The 25,187-nt window shown below is 35.3% G+C and overlaps 1 protein-coding gene across 1 annotated transcript; it reads right to left on the reverse strand.

Annotated features, from left to right (window-relative positions):
• Nucleotides 1-8,893: 8,893 nt before the first annotated feature.
• Nucleotides 8,894-10,856, reverse strand: LOC148802759 (uncharacterized). The gene has a single exon (XM_088899109.1). The coding sequence runs from the start codon at nucleotides 10,202-10,204 to the stop codon at nucleotides 9,269-9,271; it is 936 nt and encodes a 311-aa protein (XP_088755235.1). The 5' UTR covers nucleotides 10,205-10,856; the 3' UTR covers nucleotides 8,894-9,268.
• Between the last annotated feature and the right edge of the window lie 14,331 nt (nucleotides 10,857-25,187).

The raw sequence follows: 25,187 nt of genomic DNA on the forward strand, positions 1-25,187 counted from the left end.
CTATACACCAATGCCCGCCCGTGAATTGGCATCAATTCCGAGCTAGCATCCACCCCAATTGTACTTTAGGCCTAAAGATTTTGACCTTGGGCTGAACCATCATTCTCCCTTTTATTAATGATGAAAATGGAAAGCCAAATTTAAAATCAACTTAGAAATGAAATGAAGTCATAGACGAATAATAAAGTTTTAAAAAATAGAAAATTTAAATTATAACAAAAATAAAAAATACAAAAAATTTGGGAACATATATAATGTTATATATTCATAAAAATAAATATTAATTGGGTACATCTGTAATATTATACATTCATTATACATAAAAAATAATTTTCTCAATGATAGAAATGTTACAAAATTTAGTGCCAACATAGAAATAAAACTATTTTCCTTTTTGGGTTGTGAGTTAGTGGTTTGGGTCAAATAGATTTATCGATCATATGATAGTTAAATAATAAATCTTTAAAAATAAAAAGTACATGTAATCAAAATAATATATAAAAGTTTATATATTAATTATATAAAATAAATGAAGTGTGATAATTAAAAATAATTTATATAATATAGATGATATATAATGTAAAATTGATTAAAAAACAAAGCTATTTTCATATCTAGATGGTGGGTCAATGATCCACCTTTTCAAAAACATTCATGATGTCATAATTGAATAATAAATATTTAAAAAATACAGAACACAAACAATTAAAAAGTATAGAATTTTGTTGCATTTGAGAACTTTTATAATGTTATATATTCATCATACTAAATAAAAATAATTGTTAAAATAAAAATTATTTTTATTTATAATAAAAATGAAATACAAAAATTTAATAATACTAATAATAATAATAACAAAATTAATAGTAGTAGTAGTAGTAGTAGTAGTAGTAGTAGTAATTGTTATTATAGTTTAAAATTTCCACATGCAATGCACATTCACATTTACTACAAGAATTTGAGTTTATTTCTGATCATATTATTACTTTTGTTAATTTTCAATTTTGTCTAAATTATGATATATCTAAAATTCAAGTAATTGATATAAAACAATTTCTCACATGCTTAATTACTAGTAGTAAGAAAGAACTTAATGCGAGTTTTTGGTTATCTTCATCAGTTCAATTTTAAAATTGTTTTTTTTACTTGATTATTAATCTCATGCTAAACATATTTTTTGGCTTTATATGAATACACAATGAGAGGTAACCCATTTTCCCAACTCAGGTCTATGCTACAACAAAATAGATAAGATATAAAATGAACCACCATCAGATGATTTATGTGCTTCTCATAATATATAACTTATATATGAATACTTGCTTGCCAGCTGAACGACCTGATCGTCAAGGAAACCCTAATATAATAAACAATTGGTTTAGTTATTAAAAAGAGATCATCGATCTCCAAGTGTTATTGTTAAACATATCTTTTTAATTAATTATTATTATTGGACAATCTCTCCAATCATGTTCAAGGTCCTGTGGAATTATCTAACCTATATTTTTGAGAGAAGTTAATGATATAACTACACTCAAAGAAAAATAAATCTCTTTAATTTTCTATTGTTGATGAACTATAGTCAACTAATAAAATTAAGCATGGTTATCCCAACCCCATCAATAAAAAATAAATAAAATTTCCTTTTTTTTTCCCAAAATCATTTAGAAAGACTTGGCGTAATCAACTTCCACCCCCACCCGTCCACCCCAGAAACAAAAACAATTGACATAATTAAAATTTATTGCGACCGAGATTACTCATTTAGTAAGTAGGTGGAAGAATTAATTGTCAACATTAGGCTGCTATTATAAAATGGTACCCATTCAATGAAAGATCCTACTTACCATTAGATTGATTTCGGAAATAACTCATGAAAATTTAAAAATTATTCACCATTTCTAATTTGCCCTAATCTTTATTGGATCTTAAATTCTGTGGTAATTCTTGCATTAAAATTTTAAATTGAAGAAAGATGCACAATATATAAACGAGCTCAACCATTGGGCAAGTTCACTAATTAAGAAATATATTACTCAGTATAACAATAAAGAATATAATTGTTGAAATAAAGAGAAGAAAACAATCCATATTGTTGGATTCAAGCTTCAATTTTTGACTCACTATTCTGATATATCTTCAGAATACGGACATACAATCCTTTTTACCCCTTAAAACATCATTGACCTCACGTCTATTATCTTCAATGGATGTTAGTTGTGTATGAGATAAACATAACCCACCAAAATTATATCTCCCTCGCACCAATTCAACTCTTCCAGCTGCTCCATATCCTTAATTAAACATGATTATCAGTAGTTGCAATTGGGTTTCATGCATTCTCTAGTAATGATCATCAAAGAGTAGAGATGCATTAATTTGTTGAAAAGTCAATACTTTCAGGATCTCAGATCAAACGGCTTAGGAAAGTGGTGGTAGTTTGTGAAGGGATGTCGCGTCAGTGCCCTTAATATTTCCCGGAGAAACTTCTGACGGCCAGCCAAATAAAAGTTGACATGGAGGTAAGACTCAATTGTGTTAGAGAACTGTTCCACCCGAGGAAGAAGAATTGACTACTCCACTCACACCCATCTACTCCCACGCTCAGACCCAGTAGTTTGAGGCATAATCAGAAGTTAGAAACTTAGAGTTTGACTAGTTATGGCTGATATGCATATGGAATTTCAAATCTTTTAGGCAAAATGAGATTTTATATATAAATTATATCAATTGTATAAGATTGGGTTCAGGTTGGAAAAATTCTCACTTCATTAAAACAAGAAAAAAATGATTCAGAGGATCACTATATAAAGGGGTTGGATCCCATTTCAATTCATCAAGAAGTACGTAGTATTTCGATCCCCATATGAGATAGTTGTAGCATTAGCTTAGTCGAGAGAGTTGTGGAGGCTATTGGCCCACCGGCGGCCATTTCAAGTTGCCTGAAATGGCAAGGCTTTTGCCGTGCCTAGTGTATACTTTGGCTTTTTGCTTGTTAGCCATCAATGTAGCGGCAGACGATGACAAGCCTTATGTTTATGCTTCTCCACCTCCACAACAGGTGTATCGATATCATTATAAGTCACCACCACCGCCCCCGCCTGCATATTACTACAAGTCACCACCACCGCCACCATCCCCATCTCCACCTCCTCCATATTACTACAAGTCCCCACCTCCCCCATCCCCATCCCCACCCCCATCATATCATTACAAATCCCCTCCACCACCTTCTCCATCTCCTCCTCTTCCTCCTCCATACTATTATAAATCACCACCACCACCATCATTATCTCCACCGCCCCCTTAGTACTATAAATCACCACCCCCACCGTCACCATCACCTCCTCTACCCTACTATTATAAGTCCCTAACTCCACCTTCTCCTTCACCTCTCCCTTCATACCATTACAAATCACCTCCACCACCTACACCATCCCCTCCACCATACTATTACAAGTCGCCTCCACCTCCTTCACCATCTCCTCCACCTCCCTACTACTACAAGTCACCACCTCCACCCTCACTGTCACCTCCTCCTCCATACTACTATAAATCACCACCACCACCATATCCTTCACTCCCTCCTCCATACTACTACAAGTCACCACCACCACCATCACCGTCTCCACCTCCTCCCTACCACTACAAGTCCCCACCTCCACCATCACCTTCACCACCCCCTCCATACTACTACAAGTTACCATCACCACCCTCTCCATCTCCTCCTCCTTCCTATTATTACAAATCACCACCCCCACCCTCACCATCACCTCCTCCTCCATACTACTACAAGTCCCCACCTCCACCCTCTCCATCATCTCCCCCTCCGTACTACTACAAGTCACCTCCACCACCTTCATCTTCTCCTCCTCCTCCCTACCACTATAAATCGCCACCACCACCTTCACTCTCACCCCTTCCTCCTTAGCACTACAAGTCCCCACTCCCACCATCACCATCACCACCCCCTCTATATTGCTATAAATCGCCACCACCACCTTCACTCTCACCCCTTCCTCCTTAGCACTACAAGTCCCCACTCCCACCATCACCATCACCACCCCCTCTATATTACTATAAATCACCACCACCTCCACCTCATGCATACTAGTACAAGCCCCCTTCCCTCCATATGCTATTAGAATTATTATACCTAAATTTAATTCATGTAAGTATATTGTTTATATATATGCAATTTTTTCTTTTATTTTTTTCCTTTCTCTTATTTATTTCCTCACTTGTCTTTCTTTCCTACAGTACCTATAAGGATTATAAGAATAATGGATAGTGGACTTTGGAGCATGCGTTGATTTGGTTTACAACAAGTCTTGGATGTGGGAATAAAGATGTTACATGGAGAAGTCATAAATTTCCTTTTTTTTTTTCTTTTTCTTCTCTCTTTGTTTTATGTAGCATACAAGGTACAATCCTTGTCAAGAAGAGGAACAGAGCTAAAATCCCTACAATCAAACCCAACCATTGGGAACATGGTGGTGTCCTAAGCTTTCCATGATTTACCAAATAGGCCATTAACGAGACCTCTTCAATCATTAAATATCATTCATTTTAAATTTCTTCTAGTGTCAAATCTCCGAAATAAAATACTGATCACTTGTTTACTATGCTTTCCTTTTGTTTTCTTTGTACTATTCTGAAATACTACAAGTCAATGTGCCTGAAAAATATACTTTGAATTGAACACAGATTCAAACACAAAAAAGTTAACCAACAAATGCAGAAAACAACAGAACCTAGACATAACTACTAGAAGGAAAGACTCTAAAACTTAGCATTTCACTAACTAAGACACCCGACAACCATAAAGGAAGAGTTTCATTGTCAAAGAAGATATTTGCATCCAATGGTGACTCTTGGAATTCAATGAAACCAATAGATCTTCCTACACATAAGCTTTGATATCTTTGCACAAGAAAAAGATTCTTGGAGACACCCACTTTAATTTCATCACCATTAATTAAGGTTGTTCACAAGCTGCGAGTTATTTATCAGATTCAAAAATAGCCTTGTTCATGGACGACTTACTAACAAAAATCATAGCTTTGCCACAAGAGGAGAGGTTGTAAGACATGGACCACACTTCAACCCCCAACAGATTCCTTATTGGTGCCTTACCAAAAAAGTTGCACCAGAAAACCAAACGTAGTTTTATTTAGTATTTACACTAAAAGCCCACTATCAATATTAATCTCAAAAGCTCCAAGTTCAGGTTACATGGATGCCAAAAGAAACCAAGTTATCTTCTAACTTAGCCTTTGAATGTCTTCTAATATCATCTACAAGGTCTAATGTATTAATATCTTCTTGATCAAAGTAGAATGAATTTCTGTCCTTCCACATTTTCCATATGCATATCACTTTATTAGCAACAATGTCCATGTTTGGTTTTCCAAGATCTTTTAACCGATTATTGATCCATCTATTAATTAAATATCACACCCTGACTTAGTAACAATGCCTGAACCCAATTGGATAAAGTTTACATCAAGTTATTGTAAAGTTTTAACCATTGAATGAATGAAGTAATCCAAAAAATAGTTTATGTTATTAAGAGCGTATAAAAACAAAAAATAAAAGTGGTAATAAAATAAGCAAAGATGATTGATGGGTCTATTTTTTTTTTCAGATATGCAAGTGTTTGAAGAAGAAAAGATGATTGATGGATCTATTTTTGGCTCTAGTTCATTTTGTTAAGATTAAAAAGTATATAAAAGTACAATTATACCCTCTTTTAGTGATCCTAGATGGTTAATAACTTAAAAAGAGTATTGGGCCCAAAAACAAAGGCCTGATAACTTAACTAACAACAATAAAGATAATATGACAAAACACGACGTCCCAATAAAATAAGAACAACTTAATGTCCCAAGTAGGCTCATACGCCAATTATTCCAACCAATGTTTTTGAACTGTCGTTGACCCGGACGGTTGGACCATTCGGCTTGGAAACTGTCCAGACAATCGATTCTGTTTCACCTCTAATCCGTTATTAGGTCAAAACCCGTTAACTTTTTCAGAAAACCGCTGACCCAGGCAGTCAAACCATCGACTCGTTCGACCCGGTCAGCGGTTCGCAATATAAAGTTACAGAGAGAACTTGATGATTCAGATTTGAGATCATACACGAATTCAGATCTGGGATCTAGCACGAAGAAGAAGAAGAAAAAGAAGAAGAAGAAGAAGAAGAAGAAGACACGAACTCAGATCTTCCCAGATCTTAGATCAGATCTAAGAAGAAGAAGAAGACACGAACTCATATCTTTCCAGATCTTAGATTTGAGATCCAAGAAGAAAAAGAAGAAGAAGAAGAAGACATGAACTCAGGTCTCAGATATGGGAACTCAGATTTGAGATTTGAGATCCAAGAACTCAGATCTCATATTTGTATTTGTTGTTGCCGGTGAGCATCCAATCATCCTCATCCTCTTCCTTCTTCTTCCCTCCTTCTCTCCTTCCTTCTTCTTCTTTCTTTTTTTCTATCTCAGACAATAGTTCTCTTTCTGCTCTTAGCCGACATCTCTTATGAGGTATGTATATTAGGGCAAATCTCAAATAAACATTTGCCCTAATATGCAAACCGTCTGAACCGTTCGACCTGGACGGCTTAATCGCTGAGCTAGAAATTGGTAGCTAGAATGGTTCGGTTTCCAGGTCGGTTTTTAAAACCTTGATCATAACACTCACCCTTAACTGAGTATAGGTGTCTATCATGCCTAGCTTCCAAAGAAGCCTATGAAACTTCACTAAAGTAAGCCCCTTTGTTAAGTCATCAGCTAACTGCAACTCTGAAGGAATATAAGGAATGCACAATTCACTAGAGACAACTCCATCTTAAATAAAGTGTCTATCAATTTTGATGTGTTTTGTCCAATCGTGTTGCATTGGATTATGGGCAATATTAATAGCAACTTTGTTATCCTATAATAGCTTGAGAGGACCAGAAATTTTCATCCCCAATTTAGTCATTAGAATTTGTGGCTACAACAACTTTGCTACACCATGAGTTATAGCTTCGTACTTGACTTCTGCATTAGATTTGAAAATCACATTTTGCTTCTTTTTTCTCGATGTAGCTAAACTCCCTCCAAAAAATATACAATAACCTGATATATATGGACTTTCTATCTCCTATATAGTCTATCTAGTTTGCATAAAAAAAATGCTTCGACTTTAAGCTTGTCATATTTTCTAAATAATATACCTTTCCTTGGGCACATTTTCAGGCACCTAAGAATCCACTATGCTGCCTTCATGTGAGAGACTTTAGGAGCATGCATAAATTGCTTTACCATGTGGACAACACAAGCAATGTCGGGCCTTGTAAGGGGCAAATATATCAATTTGCCTACTAACCTCTTATATCTCTCCTTGTTTGGAAAATCATAAACTTTTATTTCTTACAAGTTGTGATTTTGTTTTATGGGAGTATCAATTGCTTTAATTCCTAACATACCGGTCTCCTTCAATTGCTTTATTTCTTACAAGTTGCTTTAATTCCTAACATACTCATTGACCATGCCACCTCAGCTCCAAGGAAGTATTTCGAGAGTCCTAAATCCTTGATTTCAAACTCAGATACCGAAAAGTTCTTCAGTTTTTTTAGAATCATTCATATTTAGTACCATATCATCCACATATGGTGGATAGTCCTAAATCCTACATATATGATAGCTATAAATATATAACCCTAGCAAGTGTACTAGTTAGTACCATATCATCTACATATGGTGGACTTATTTGAACTTATTTGAAATAAGCACTTATTTGAACTCATTTGAAAATTTTCAAATGGGCCAGAATAGACCTTATTCAAGAATAAATACTTATTTAAACTTATTTTCCGAATGCAAATAACTAGTGCTTGCTTTATTGATGTTGTTCTCAGCCAAAACAAGTGTTTATTTAATTAAACACTTAAAAAAGTCCTCCCAAACATAGCCCCCTAACCATTTCACTTTTAGAATTAGAATGAAATTCGTCGAAATGGGTCACCCAAGTATGTTAGATACCTATTCTACTGTTAGTCCATGACTCCATACAGCATTACTATTTGAACATTCAGATAAAATAAAAAAAGGTTGACCTGAAGGCACTAGGCAGGCACCACCTACATTATATCAGGCACCACCTTCTATATTTTCCCTTCAAAGTTTTAATTTTGTAATAGGAAATGCCTGCATTTGGAGTTGGGATTTTATACAAATATGCACACTTGCACAGTGCAAATACATACAAATTAATACAAAATACAAGATTTTACACTTTACATATTTGTATTTATACTCCTTCCAAACTGAACTTACAGCACGTAAAGGTTGGGAAGGCTTCAATCATAAATTAAGTGCATGCATGCATGTCTTTCTGATTTCTCTTCGGGCTTGTTTAATGAGGTTCTAAAACTAGTTGATTACTAAACCCTCTTCAGATTTCTCTTTGAGCCCATTTTTGTTTTGGATTTTGAGGGGGGGAAGTTATCAATGGGATTTCAGTCCCATCTTCCATGTGGATAACTTTTCCATCCGGGGAAAGTTGCCAATTGTCCCTTTTAATAATGGCTTTTTTATGGCTAAAAACAGTCATTTTCTTATTTAGATGGGAAATAAAAGAATATGGATAAATATAATTCCCCCGATAAATATTTCATTTTCCCTTCACTGCATAATCTTTTCCGAACAAAAGCAGATATTATGTATAAAATTCTATAAACCCAATTATATGATCAAGTGCAGTAAGAAAAAAGCGAGCTCAGAGTTCTTTTTTTTTTCAAATACAGACTTTATTTCCGGAGTTCCACTTCTTTAACATCTATAGAATGAACACTTCGTTCTATATATTTTGCAAACCATGGAAAACTAAACAAACCAAACGACTTTCAAAGATGAAGCCAAATGGCTTTTAGTTTCATCCGATTATTTATTTTAGTAAACTGCAAATAAAGGACCTGCAAGAAAATACTATATATGCATTCCTTGATCTCAAGTCAAGGCTTTGATCCAAATGAAACCACTAGAATCTTGCTTGAGACATGGCTGCTTCTTCAAATATCTATATTAACGTTATCGGATATATGTATCTTAGAGGTAAGTAGTGGTGGGGATTACTTTATGGTCATACAGAGAGGAGGAGAAGATTGTGGTGGTGACGGGTGAAAGAGTTGATTTATGTAAGGAGCCGGCGGCAACCATGAGTAGAAGCCAACTAATTATAATGAGGCAGACGCAAACAGATGGATTACATTTTGGCTCTTTTAGTAGTGGGGTGGAGGTGGTGAATGATGGTAGTATGGAGGCTGAGATGGTGAGGGTAGTGGGGGAGACTTGTAGTAGTATGGAGGTGTCTTAGATGGTGAGGGTGGTGGTGGGAACTTGTAGTATGGTGGTGGTTTAGATGGTAGAGGTGGTGAGGGTGGTGGGGGAGACTTGTAGTAATATGGAGGTGATTTAGATGGTGAAGATGGCGGGGGGGACTTGTAGTATGGTTGTGTTTTAGATGGTTGAGGCGATGAGGGTGGAGGGGGAGACGTGTAAATGTATGGAGGTGTTTTAGATGGTGGATGTGGTGAGGGTGGTGGGGGAAACATGTAGTACGGTGGTGGACGGGGAGGGCTGTAATTGTTTGGAGGTGATTGAGATGGTGGAGGTGGTGAGGACGGTGGGGGAGACTTGTAGTATGGTGGTGAAGGTGATGAGGGTGGTGGGGGAGACTTGTTGTAGTATGGAGGTGATTTAGATGGTGAGGGTGGTGGGGGAGATTTGTAGTAGTATGGAGGTGTGCGAGGAGGAAGGGATGGGTATGGTGGTGGAGGGGACTTGTAATAGTATGGGGGAGGTGGTGACAGATGAGGAGGTGGAGGGTGTGGAGATGGGGATGGAGGTGGTGGTGGAGAAGACTTGTTGTAGTATGGATGAGAGGGTGGTGGTGGTGGAGGGGATTTGTAGTACTGGTATGGAGGAGGTGGGGATGGAGATGGAGGGGGCGGAGGTGGTGATTTAAAGTAGTATGAATGAGGAGGTGATGTTGGTGGTGGAGGGTTATAGTTGTATGGTGGCGGTGGGTATGGTGACGGAGGTGGCGGTGGTTTGTGAAATAAGGGAGGGAGTCGGATATCAAAAGCCGCAACCCTGTCAGCTGCCAGGCAAAATGCCATGGCATAGAAAAGGCTCTGCCAAAGGCTGAGTGCCATGTCTGGCAACTCAAAATGGTTATCCAGCCAGAAGTCGATCTCCTCTTGTTCAAGATAAGTAGAATGATGAAGAGTAGATCAAAAGACTACTTAATTAATGACGAATACTTTGAAATGAGGCTAGCCCTTTATATAGCCATTCTTTTAACCATTGTAGAAAATTGTACAGGATTCTTTCATTTTCATATAGATATTATCAACCTGGTAAAATCTTATTGCTATATATACATATACATGCATCATCTTAGACTTCTGTATAATGTTCAAAATTCATCCAATGGGTGTGGCCCAACCATGGAGTTTTCAGAACTCAAAGTTTATGCATAAGGCGTTGCCTATTAGCATCTCTACCTTTGGAATCTAAACAACTCACAAGTTCTATTAAAACTTTGTCTATCTACACCGACCCAGAAGACATTTGAAACAATCCTTTCTGAAGAGATTTGAAACATCTGTTGCTCATGTGGTGATGTTCCCGATGTACGAGTATGATATCGTGTGGGGAGAATCTTGGAATTGGGAACACCTTCCCATGAATATAAAGTCTGTTTTTTTATTTTTTTTATTTCTTATGAGGACCAATTTGTTAAGAGGATCTTGGAATTCCAACCAATCACACACACATTAAAGTCTATTTATTTTTTTATTGATTTATGTTTTATAAAATGTAATTTCACATTTAATAAATTGTACTTACCATTATATTCAACAAATTACATATTTACAGATTCAATAAACTTATCTGCAAATTTCTTCTTTAATCTAATCATGCATAAACCCTACATTATCATTAATTTTTTAGGGAAATTAATAAATTTCTTCTTTGATCTTGTACCACTGTTATCATAATAACTTTGAAGTCATAAATTCAAAGAATGCGTGCATCGAATAATGATACTTTGATTCACTAGCCAACTTATGTACCAGCTATATCCGTAAATTCACTGTTCATTAGGCATTTGGGCCAAGTAGAAAGGTTAGGAGACTTTTCAAGTTTCAATTAGGGCCAAATCAAATGTCAACTAAACGACATGGTATCACCAGCGATGAGTAGGTTTGCATGGCCCACCAACATACAATGTAGACCATTAATATATATAGAGAGAAAGAGAAAGAGAGAGAGAGAGAGCATTCATTGTAGACCTATCAATTTTTGGTTAGTATAGAATTTGAATTGCCTATTTTTCTTGGAAATGGGCATAATAGGAATATAGAGGAATTTTGAGAAATGCATTTAGTTTAAGAATTGATTAAACTGTTTTAAATTTTAATGTTTTGATATTCCATATTATCTAAATCCAAAATTATATTGGTGGGGGTCTCATTTGACATTGTTTTATGAAATTTGGACAATTATAAGAATTTTTTGTAAAAAGAATTGGCTCATATGACATCATAATTAATTTAAACATAATTATGATGACTAAGAGGATGTTTGGGAAGTCTTTTTAAGGGGTCTTTCAAGCTTTTCAAAGGTCAGAAGACCTTGTACTTAGCTTTTTCGTTTGGCAACCACAAGATAGAAAGCCAAAAAGATAGCCCCCCTAAAAAGCTCGAGGAAGCTGAAAATTGTACAAAATCCAAAAGCTTCATTTGAGGCTTCTAGTATTTTTTTGAACTTACGAGATCTTTCTTCATTCGAAAAAAAAAAAAAGAAAAACAACCTTTGTTTCACTCTCACATTTCACCACCAAGGAATCTGAACACATAGGCCTTCTAAATGAGCGAACCTCCACACATTTGCATAAGCCAATGTGTAGGTGGTGCCCATAATTGCTAAATACACATTTGAATGCATTAGTGGGTCCCACACATGACATTTCGAAGGTGTATTTCCATCTAAATGCTCAACAATTATTTGTTGTGCTATATGTGTTTCCAAATGGTCTTTGGGTCCTTTTGCTTTTAAGATCAATGAAAAAAATTGCAACTAATCAGTCTTTAGTCTTTCAAGATCTACACATAAATGCTCATCATTCTTTTAAGGTCTTGAGCTTTTGGAAGATCTTCTTAAAAAGACTTGTCAAATACCTCCTAAATTTATATGAAAATAAAGTTTTATTACCCAAAGTTTTTTTTTAGTATTATCATGAATATATATTTCCAAAACATGTCGAACGTGTCACCACATGTTTCTTTTAATAATGAAACAAATTCTTGCCTAAGTAAATCGGATTTTTTGGGCATGCCAAATATATTCCTTCCAGTCCTGATAAGTATAAGCTAAAAAGGGCTCCAAGATGCAAACTAAATGTGCTAACCCAAATATATTTGTATATAATTGCATTGTATGCATTTGTATATGTATTCCTTCCAACTGATTTGCATAATGATATAACTCAAACATTATTTTGCCTCATTCCCTGCCCAATCGTGACAAGTATAAGCTAAAATGGGCTAGAAGATGCTCCACCCAACTAGTTTGGTTACATTAAGCTACAAATGAATTACATTGAATTGGGATCAGGTATTGGTATCGGGTATCGGGTACAGAAAATTCTTCGAATCGATGATCAAAGTACGGGTATCGGATATTGTATTGGATAAGTCGGATACGAATATGCTTTGGAAACGCATAGATACGAATGAAAGATATAGAAACGCTTAGATACACTCGGGAAATGCATGCAAATCACATAAATACATTAATAATACTAAATCAAAAGCTCAATTATCTATGTATATGATATAAACACATGAGAAATGCATATACTATAGGTTATACGAAGAGAAATATTACAATAAATAATACCAGCACCGTAGAACATTCAAATATCATACAAAAATTATTACATTTAATTTCAATTTTTATAATTATAATTTTCAATATTTATTAAGTTTTGAGATTATTTATTAATTTAGTATTTTTATTTAATAAAAATTCTTTTTAAATAATAAATATGATTTTATTTTTAACATATAATGCTTTTATTTTATATAGAATTGTAAAACAAAACAAACAAATCATTTAAGATAAATAAAATAAATTATTTATAATTTTCAGTTTTTATTAATTTTTTTGGGGAAATTAAATCTTAAATGATTCATTTCAGTTTTTATAATTATAATTTTCTGTTTTTCATTAAAGTTGGAAAAATTTATTTATTTAGTATTTTTATGTAATAACTCTATTTTTTCAAATAATAACTATGTTTTCATTTTTAACATATAGGATTGTGTAAAATAAAATATAGAAATCATCCTAGGTAGATGAAATATATTTTTTTTTATAATTTTTAGTTTTTATTAAATGTTTTGGAAAAAATAAATCTTAAATTATTTATTTCAATTTTTGTAATACTATTTTTTTATTTTTTATTAAAAGTAAAAATAATCCAAAAGTAGTCAATATATAGTTTTGTCAAACTAGGCATGAATATGCCTCCATATCAGTGTGTATCGGAATGATATAGTATGATATGACCAAATATGGAGGCACATCATGCTGATATGTATGACTGGTAGGATATGTTTTCAATCATAGCTTATCCCATATATATGAATAAAATATGCCCCATATTAGAAGTATCGTATCGATACCTTAATCCTTGCTTTAATGCATAGCTGAAAATGGTGTAATGTTGATGTCAGAAACACACTTTGAAAAACAAATTTGGACTCCAACAATATTCTACAAATCCAAATTAACTAGTATAATCCCATAGAAACCCTATGATACTCCTGTTATACTATTATACCATGAGATGAGAGGTCTATCATCATTTTCCCTTTGGAAAATTTCGATTTCGCTGGCAGCTGCTGAAATTGAGTCAAAAAGACAACCAACGCGGTTTTACATTGGGAACCATGCATCCTTCTTGATCTGTCCATAGAGTAGGAGACGAGATGGTGGGGTCCCAATATCAAGTTGTTGGATGTAAAATAGACGTAAGGTGACGAGATGGTGGGGCCCTAAAATCAAGATATAGAGCTTTCCATGGCACACCAAAGTCTTTTCTGCATTAGAAAAAAGAGGATGGTTTTAAATGAAAAGAAAAGGATGGGAGGAGTAGTAGCCTTCCATGAGAGTAGCTTTTCATTTCAATCAAGTTGAGTTGCATCTTGCACTTCGGGGTGTCAATAGATCCGTTTTGGATTGAACCTGTTCAAAATAAAATTAATTTAGACGGATTAGAAAGACCATTAAGATATATTGAATTGAATCAGATTAGACTAACTTAATGGTCAAGGTATTTCTTGAATTAGATTGGACCTGGTCCATCTATAATGAATTTATATTGGATTGGGCTGGATTGAGTCAATATCCAGTTTATTGAGAGAAGATAAAAAGAAATATGGGTGTCCAAAGACCATATTAGGTTAGAAGCTAGAACCAATCTAAAATAAAATAAATTTGAACATATTGAATAGGACTAGTCTAAAATGGTCCAAAATATTCATTGAATTTGGATTAGATCTGGTCCATTTGCAATGGGCTGACATTGGACTTGATTGGATTGGACCAAATCCAATCCAATTAACTCCCCTACTTGCACTCATCCACAATTTCTCAGTACGTATTCCCACTTGCTTCTACACACCAATACACCACTGCATCAACACTTTGGAGCCCCAGACTCTCCTACAGTTCTGGTATTAGAGATGTAATGCAGGCTGCCATGCCGAAAGTGTAGGCGGTGCTTGCATGAGCCCTCACGGGCCATGGGCTGGTACGACCTGAGGGCCACAAACCCTTGGCCCAGCCCAGGACGGAGGTTTGTGTCGTCTTGTTGGAGTACTGCTCACAAAAATAAAATTCATCAATCAAATAAATCAAATCAATTCAATTACACAATAGGAGAAATATAGAGATATTATTTTAGGGAGAATGACGGTTCAGTCCAGGGTCAGAATTTTTAGACTCAAAGTACATTTGGAGTAGGTATTAGTTCAAAATTGATGTTAATTCATGGGCGAACATTGATGTATAAAAAATTAAGTGAGGTATTTAAATACGTTTTATTTCTCTACATGCAATACAAATACCATTGAGCCCCCAGGCTTTCACAAAATTTTAGCTAGAAACAAATTAATATATTTGCATCAGCTTAATTTCCGGATTTAGATGAGGTAAAAATGTTGAATTACTTATGAATACAATGATCAGATTGTGTGGAGCTAGAAGTGTCGATGGATTGGGTTTCGGTTGGACCCCATCCCAATTAAAATCAATTTGAATGGATTAGAAAGACCTATAATAGATATTGGATTGGACCTAACCCATTTGTAATTGATATATAGTAGAATACTGGATTGGATTGAACTAACATTATCTGGCCCGATAAGAATATGGGTGTCAATGAATCAGGTAATCAGGTTTACATTGGACCCAACTTAAATTAAAATCAATTCACACAGTTCGGGCGATCCAGGCATTACATTGGACCGGTCCAATGTATTTATTGAATTGGATTAAACCCCGATCCATGTGTAATGGATTCATACTAGACCGGGTTGGGTTGGACCAGTTGACAGCCCTACGTGGAGCAGCTTAGCATTTTGTTTGATCCATGCTTAGGAGATTATGATTTGGGGGAAGCAAATAATCTTCAATATTCTTCAATTCAATATGTCATTCAATTCAATAAATATTTTGGACCATTATGTCTGGACTGGTCGAATTCAATATGTCATTGATCCGTCTAATCCATTCAAATTGATTTTGATTTAGATGGGTCCAACTCAAAACCAGTTCATTCACACCCCTATCTCCACTTAAATGATTGTGTTTGAATTAAAAAAAAAAGGTTTTAGGTGATTCAGGTCGTCTATGTATCGTTTAGGGTGTTGTTTTTCAGTTGTATTTCCATCGCCAGCGATTGAAATAAAAATAGATCAAATGACGTTTTCAATTTTATTTCAATCAATAGCATGCTCATTTTTGATGCGGTGTATTTGATAAAGAAATTTCCAGCTACTCTCTTCAACATGATTTTTAGGGGAAGTTCACTGAAACAATGCTATAATTGCAACTAGGCCATAAGGTAAGGCAGAATTTTAATTTTTCATTTAAACAATCTCTTGAAGTTCAAATTTTGGAATCTTGGTAAGCATACAAGAGGGAGAACCAATTCAATCCTAATTCCTTTATTAAGAGTGTCAATTGGGTCGGATTTGGTCCAATCTGATCCTGTCCCACATTGAAAAATTATAAGCTTTGTTTGCATTTTTACTTTTTTGCATTATTTTGTATATATAGTGTGTAAAATTTTACTTTTTTGCATTATTTTGTATATATTTGCATGGCACATATTTACATTTTTACTCTTTTCAAATTCAGCCTTAAGGTCAGTTAGAAAAAATACAAATACAAATATATACAAAATAATATAAATTACAGATTTTACATTCTACATATTTATATTTTTTTTGGTAGAAACTACATATTTATATTTATATTCCTTCCAAATCGAGTCTTACTTTCAAACCGTATAATGTTTAGCTCGGAAATGGGTCCGCACCCGACCCATTGATAGCCCAAACGACATGGCAAATTGCAAAACCAGAGTACTGACTTTTTTGGCCCACAGTCCTGTTGCCGGCCCATACCCAAGTACTTACCTACTGATGGATTGGATGGTCAACTCCAAGCAGATCGACTGCAAGTTGAAGCATTAATGTCATGGAGACAAGGACAAACCTACAAGAACGCTTATTCTCCTTTTCAATCTTAAAGTTTAAACAAATGGAATGATGGGTTAAATCCCTGACGAGCAACCAACAGGCCAAACCTTTCTACCATAACAACTCTCTCTCTCTCTCTTAACAAAACAGTATAATAAGTTATTTCCTATCAACTTGCTATCCAGACTGATGTAACGGCACCGCTTTGGCCTCTGGTTTTTGGATCAATAGTTCGGTCATCTGGTTCATGCATATTAAAAGACCTGCTTCACCATCACAAAGTTCCACCATTACTTCCACCTCCACCCTCTCCATTTCCTCAACTGTCTCAACCACCTTCTTTCTACATCTAAAAGTCACCACTTCCACCATCTCCATCACCTCCTCCACAGTTCTGCTACAATTACAAGCCACCTCCACCCTCAACATCACATCCTCCTCTATACAATTTCCTACCTTTTCCATTGCCGTTCTATCGCTACAAGTCCCTATTGGATTTTAGTCTCATAAGAGATTAAATCCAATGGGTTTGATTGGTCAAGTATATGAAAAATTGCACCTATACACTTTATTGAAAAGTTAGTTTTTCTCTTACAAAACCCAATTTTGAACTTATCCCACATTGGAAAATTATAATCTTTGTTTTCAGTATTTTAATAGGAGTTGATTTACACTCCTTAAAAATAGTAGTGGAGAATATGGGATTTGATACAGCGCAGTGCATGCGTATGCGTGTGTGTGGCACAATGAAGCGCTTTAGAAGCACACTTTGCTCGCCTGTAATGGTAACCAAAGAAATGGTATTAAAACCTTTTACTTAGTCACTTGTAATGGTAACCCAACCTGAACCGAAAAACCATCAGTATTGAGTTTAATGGGTAACAACAAGTTACAACAATATGACTGTTAGCACTAACATTGAGAAATTTCCCATCACAACATAAACAGTGCTGTCCGTTATGATGAGAGGTTGAGTTAACTCTTAATTAAGTTCTGAAATGTGTCAAATAATTCCCATGAGAGTTTGGATTTGTTCTCGGGATTGTTCATGAACTAGAAAAGAAGCACATGGTCATAACAGTGCTAAGTAAAACTTGAAACTTTTGCAGAGACTAGACATTTTTGTGTGTATAGGTGTCTCCGGTCTGTCTTGAGAGTAATTGGTTTAAGGTCTTACCACCAATAACTTTGACAAAGCTATGAGATATCTATACTAACAAAAGGTTTAAGTTGATAAACACCTTTTGTATACACAACTGTGTCATAATAGTTTGGATTGAGAGAATTATGTAATTGATCAATCAATATATGGGATTGTTTGATTTTAATCTCATAAGAGATTAAATCCAACGGGTTTCATTGGTAAATTACATGAGAAATTGTACCTACAAACTTGATTGAAAAGTAAGTTTTTCTCCTACAAAACCCAATTTCGAACTTGTCCCACATTGAAAAATTATAAGCTTTCTTTTCAGTATTTTAACAGGAGCTGATTTATACTCCTAAGAAATAGTTTTGGAGAGTATTGAGGTTAGATACCGTGCAACACGCGTGTACACGTGTGCGCACGTGCGTGCGGCGCAATGAGGCGCTTTAGAAGCACACTTTGCTCGCTTGTAATGGTAACCAAAGAGATGGGATTAAAACCCTTTACATAGTCACCTGTAATGGTAACAACATTAACCGAAAAACCATCAATATTGGGTTTAATGGGTAATAACAAGTTACAACAATGTGACTGTTAACACTGACATTGAGAAATTTCCCATCACAAGATAAACAGTGCTGTCCGTTATGATGAAAGGTTGGGTTAACTCTTAATTAAGTTTCTGAAATGTGTCAAAAAACGAAACACATAGTGAAACATAGAAGTGGTGCCGCTTCTCATGAGAGTTTGGGTGTTCTTTCGGGATTGTACATGAAACCAGGAAAGAAGTACATGGCCATAATAGTGTTGAGTAAAACTTGAAACTCTTGTAGAGACTAGACATTTTTGTGTGTATAGGTGTCTCCGATTTGTCTTAAGAGTAATTTGTTTAAGGTCTTACCACTAATAACTTTGACAAGGCTCTGAGATATCTATACTAACAAAATGTTTAAGTTAATAAACACCTTTTGTATGCATAATTGTGTCATAGTAGTTTGGATTGAGAGATAACTATAAAATTGATCAATCAATGTGGGGGATTGTTGGATTTGAAATCCAATGGGTTTGATTGGTCAATTACATTAGAAATTGCACCTACACACTTGATTGAAAAGTTAGTTTTTCTCTTACAAAACCCAATTTTGAACTTGTCCCACGTTGAAAAATTATAAGCTTTGTTTTCAATATTTTAATAGGAGCTGATTTACACTCCTTAGAAATAGTAGAGGATAGTATGGGGGGTTTAATACCGTGCAACCCGCACGCACGCATGTACGTGCGTGTGTGCAGCGCAATGAGGCGCTTTAGATGAGCACTTTGCTCACCTGTAATGGTAACCAATGAGATGGGATTAAAACCCTTTACTTAGTCACCTGAAATGGTAACCCAACCTGAACTGAAAAACCATCTTGAGAGTAATTGGTTTAAGGTCTTACCACCAATAACTTTGACAAGGCTCTGAGGTATCTATACTAACAAAATGTTTAAGTTGATAAACACATTTTGTATACATAATTATATCATAGTAGTTTCGATTGAGAGAGAACTATTAAATTAATCAATCAATGTGGGGGATCGTTGGATTTTAATTTCAAAAGATATTAAATCCAATGGGTTTGATTGGTCAATTACATGAGAAATTGCACCTATACACTTGATTGAAAAGTTAATTCTTCTCTAACAAAACCCAATTTTGAACTTGTCCCACATTGGAAAATTATAAGATTTGTTTTCAGTATTTTAATAGGAGCTGATTTACACTCCTTAGAAATAGTAGAGGAGAGTATGGTAGTTTGATACCACACAACACGTGTGCGCGCTGTGTGCAACACAATGAGGCGCTTTAAAGGCACATTTTGCTCGCATTTCGCACGCACTCACGTGGCTCATGAATGGCGGCTTTGGTTTTGGTGCGATGCTGAGCATTTATCACCGTTGATGAGATCAACGGTCACGATTCGATCGGGTGTGATCAAGAGACACAATTCAAAACTAATAGTCATTAACTATTAACTACTTTTTAAATAGTCACAATGTTTGAAATTGTGACTATTCAAGGTGCCTTTTCTGAACCAGCACCTACCTTTTCCTAATACCTCTTCATAAACTATTTTAGGAGCATAAATCATACTTCAAAACACACAATTTCGACATCCACTTTCTCTCTCTCTCAGTCGGGTCTACTACAATCTCACAGAAAGTTTCTTCGGAGATTCTTCAACTTTACTGGTTGCAGATTCTCGCCCAAGGCTCTGTTGTATCCTGCGAATGGATTTGCCTATTACCCAACAACAAACTTAGTGAAATTGATTGGGGGCAAATAATGTTCTAAAGACAATATCTTCAGACGTGCCTCAGAGCTTCTCCTCCAAAGTTACAGTGACCCCTTTACCAATAATCCCCACCTCCACCATCTTCATCACCTCCTCAATCCTATAACATTTAAAAGCCACCCCCGCTACCATCACCACCTCCCCAACTTCCACATTATTATAAGCCGCCACCCCCATCCTCAATACCCTCACAACGTCCATATAATAGACTACCTCCACCATTATTAGCACCACAAATTTCTTATTGAATCTATTGCAGTATAGATCATAATACTACATGTTCTCAATGTCATCAAGCTACTAATTAACTACGAGGCTTTATTGTGTCAATAAGTACTTGAGAGCAGATGGCCATTGAGCTTCTCCTTCAACAAGCATTTATGTCTCAAGTTAAAAATCATCGATGACAATCTACTTTCCAATTCTCCTCATCCAGTGATGTTCATGTTGATCCAAATGCGTGTAGAATTGAACGGCTGAAGTTTCTGGCGGTTTTACCTGCATGCAAAGAGAATGAGAGCAGCTTCACAGTATCGGACCTGAGACACCAACCTCTCAAACAATATGTGAGAGAGAGTAGCTTAATCTGATTAGAGGTAAGGCTGAGAGGATAATTTTCCTTTCTCAGTAAAGGGCTTTTCTCATTGTGTTGAAGCACTTGGGAGAGATCCCTTAAATAGTTGCTCCTCCAACGTTAAGTTCCTTGACATTAAGAACAATAGTTAACAGAATAACCAATTGAGATGAGCATTAGAATTTATGCTCCACCAGATTTGAGACAAGTGTCTCAACTTGACCAAGGATCTAACCACTTGGTCACCTAGTCTGCACTTGGTCAAATGGATATCCATTGACCCAATAAGAGCTAGAATATGGATCCAAATTATCCAACAACATTGGTATCTCCATGCATGAAAATGTTTTCAAATAAATTTGTTTTTATAGAAAATAAATAAATAGGTAATTATTTAAAATGAATGATTGTGTGTGAGAGTGTTGCATGGAGATGATCATCAACTATCAACCATCAACATGTGGCTTGTCACATGGCCATTGGATATTCCAACATGTTGAGGATTAAACGAGGGCCTATGGCCACTCCACCATCATCTCCCACTTGGCCAGTTAGGCCCGAGATGAATGGGTGCCGACCAACCCCATTGCTTCAACATGCCTTACATAATCTGTAATTGCAATGGGTTTAGTCAAAGGGTCAGCAATCATATCTTTTGTAGACACATATTCTACCAGGATCTCATTCCGTTGGTAGACATCATATAAATACCGATAATAGAGATCTATGTGTTTCCCTTTAGGGCCAATCTCACCATTTTTAATTGTCTCAATGGCAGTTTGGTTGTCATTGGAGATCTTCACAACTCCTATTGGCACATTAAGAATTTGGAGTTCTTCTAAGAATCTCCTAATCCAAACTGCTTCAGATGCCGCGGAGCTACAAGAGATGAACTCAGCTTCCATGGTGAATTTGGCTACACACCTTTGTTTCTTGCTTGTCCATGAGACAGCACCCCCTCCTAAGAGGAATAAGTACCCGGTTGTGGATTTTTTATCATCTGGGTCACTTGCAAAATCAGCATCACAATAACCCAGTAACTCTAGATCATTTGCATGATAGTTTAATTTGAAGTGTTTTGTTAACTTCAAATATCTAAATATTCTTTTAACAGTCTTCCAATGTATTTTACCTGGGTTACTTTGGTATCTACTAACAAGACCTACTACTGCATATGAGATATCTGGTCTTGTGCAAAGCATGGCATACATCAAGCTACCAATAGCTTGAGCATAGGGTCTATACTTCATTTTCTCTATTTCTTCATTATTAGTGGGTGCCATATCTTTACTTAATTTGGTTCCTTTACAAATTGAAGTTTCAACTCCATTACAATCTTTCATATTAAATTTCTTTAGGATTTTCTTTAGGTAATGCTCTTGCAAAAGAGTTAAGGTTTTAGTGTTCCTATCTCTTTCTATTTTAATTCCAAGTATATAGCTTGTATCACCCATGTCTTTCATTTCAAAATTGGTTTTCAACCAACCTTTGGTGTCATTAATCATGGATATATTATTTCTAGTAATAAGAATATCATCTACATATAAGGAAAGAACAACAAAATTGCTCCCACTATTCAAAGAGTAAACACAATGATCAAATGGATTATGTATAAATCCAAGTTTAGAACTTGCTTCATGAAAGGTATGATACCACATCCTAGAGGACTGTTTTAAACCATATAATAATTTCTTTAATTTATACACCTTATTTTCTTGTCCCTCTATTACATAACCTTTGGGTTGAGTCATGTATATTTCTTCATTCAGCTTTCCATTGAGAAAAGCTGTTTTGACATCTAACTGACATAACTCTAAGTCCAAAAAGGCAACTAAGGACATTAGGATTCTAATAGGGGTAAACTTGGCAACTGGAGAGTAAGTCTCCTCATAATCAATCCCTTCTACTTGGGTGTACCATTTTGCTACTAATCTTGCCTTATATTTTTCTATATATCCATCAGCATTGAGTTTTCTCTTTAATATCCATTTACACCCTATAGGTTTTCTGTTCTTGGGTAAATCAACTAATTCCCAAACCTGATTTTTGTTTATTGAGTCTAACTCATCTTGTATAGCTTCACACCACTTTTCTTTATCAGGTGCATCCATAGCATCTTCAAAGTCAATTGGATCATCAAGAGACTCTTCATTCAAGTAGGTATAATAATCTTTTAATCTTGATGAAGGGAATCTTTCTCTTTGAACTCTACCTAAGGTGTCATTATTAGGTGAAGCTTGTCTATCAGGTGCAGTCTCAGCTTCTATAATTTCTTTGTTTAATTCAAATAAGCTGGGTAAATGTTTATTATCCTCAAGTTGATCTTCTAGAAAAACAGCATCCCTGCTCTCTATTAATTCAACTGTTCCATTAGATTTATAATTAACAAACCTATACCCTTTACTATTATCATTGTACCCTATAAAGGTACATCTTAGACTCTTGTTATCTAACTTTCTTCTTTGCTGATTTGGCACTCTTATATAGGCACTAGCCCCCCAAATTTTGGTGTCAGTCAGGTCTGGTTTTCTACTAGTCCACATTTCATGGGGTGTTAAGCTATTAACTTTAGTTGGAACCTTATTTAGGATATACACAGCAGTACTTAGGGCCTCTCCCCAAAAGTTTGTTCCTAGACTTGAGTGAGATAACATTGATCTCACCATATCCACCAAAGTCTTATTTCTCCTTTCAGCCATTCCATTCTGTTGTGGCATGAAGGACATGGTTAATTGGTGTATGATTCCATTTTGTGTACAAAAGTTACTAAATAGGTTAGAAAAATATTCTCCTCCTCTATCACTCCTAAGAGTTTTTATTTTTCTACCCAATTGGTTTTCTACAAGTGTTTTACACTCTTTAAATTTTTCTAAGACTTCTGATTTTCTTTTAATCAGATACACAAAATCAAATCCGGAGAAATCATCTATAAAAGCTACAAAATATTCCATACCCCTATGTGTTTTTACATTCAAAGGGCCACAAACATCATAGTGTATTATAGCCAATAATTCCTCTGATTTCTTTCCCTTCTTAAAAGGGATCCTATTCATTTTTCCACTAAGGCATGGTTCACAATAATTAAAATTTATTTCTATTTTGGGAATTAAGCCATTGGTGCTCATTCTCATCATTTTATCTTTGTTTATGTGACAAAGTCTCATGTGCCATATGTACGCATTTTCATTCACATGATAAGCACAATTATAACTAGAAAGAGCATCAACTTTATTAATAGTCAAATGATACAATCCATCGGACTTATTTCCAAGCATTAAAACTCTACCATGCTTTCCTATGGTCACCTTTCCTCCCCTAAAACGTACATCATAACCCTTTTCATCTAATAGAGGAACAGGCAATAAGTTTCTCCTAAAATTAGGTGCATACAATACATCATTAAGGATTAAATTTGTGTTCTCATTTATGGGGATCTTCACTTTTCCGGTTCCAAGCACATCAGTGTAGGTGTTGTTTTCCATAAAAATTTTGTGTTCTCCTGTCTTCATTTCCTTCAATTCCAGGAACATCTCTTTAGTTTTGCAAATATGCTTAGAGGAGCCAGAATCTATACACCAATCAGAAAGAACAAAATTAGTAAAGTAGGATTCAGAGACTACACACACTATGTCTTTCTTTTCAGTTTTTGGGCAATTATATTTTGTATAGTCTTATTTTTCACAATTAAAGCAATGCTTACCCTTAGTCTTCTTGAATCCTTTTGAGAATTTAAATCTCTTGTTAAATTTCTTCCCATTAGCATTTTTGAAAAACTTGCCCTTAGGTTTTTTGGTCATTTGGGAAGTTTCAGTTGGTTTGAGAGTAACCATTAAGGATGAAGGTTGGGATTTCTTCCTCTTCCTTTCAGCCTCCAATCCTAACAAGGTAGGCAAGTTTTTTATGTTAACTTCTCTTCCAGATAGGTTCAAAGTTGTCACTACAGAATTCCAAGAAGATGGGAGGCTATTAAGAATGGTGGAGACCTGAATTTTATCAGGAATAGGGTTCCCAATGGCTGCCAATTCTTTAGCAATCACATTCATTTTACTAACATGATCTACCATAGAATCCTCTTTTCTCATTTCACAGCCATAATATTTTTCAATTAACAATTGAACATAGGTTTCAGTTATTTTTCTATATGTTTCTTTAGTGGCTTCAAACATGTCTTTAGCATTATTGTATTCTTCAAACACAACTTCTATGTCAGGCTTCATAAAGGTTAATAAACAATTTCTTGCCTTCCTATTATCCCTTTCCCATTTTTGATATTCATGAATTACAGTCAAAGAATCATCATCAACA

Source organism: Nelumbo nucifera, chromosome 2, assembly GCF_055504915.1.
Source record: "Nelumbo nucifera cultivar China Antique chromosome 2, China Antique-T2T, whole genome shotgun sequence".
In the NCBI taxonomy this organism is placed as follows: Eukaryota; Viridiplantae; Streptophyta; class Magnoliopsida; order Proteales; family Nelumbonaceae; genus Nelumbo; species Nelumbo nucifera.

Excerpts from the sequence above, each read along its gene's own strand:
- LOC148802759 (XM_088899109.1), bottom strand. The coding sequence starts at position 10,204 with ATGGCACTCAGCCTTTGGCAGAGCCTTTTCTATGCCATGGCATTTTGC.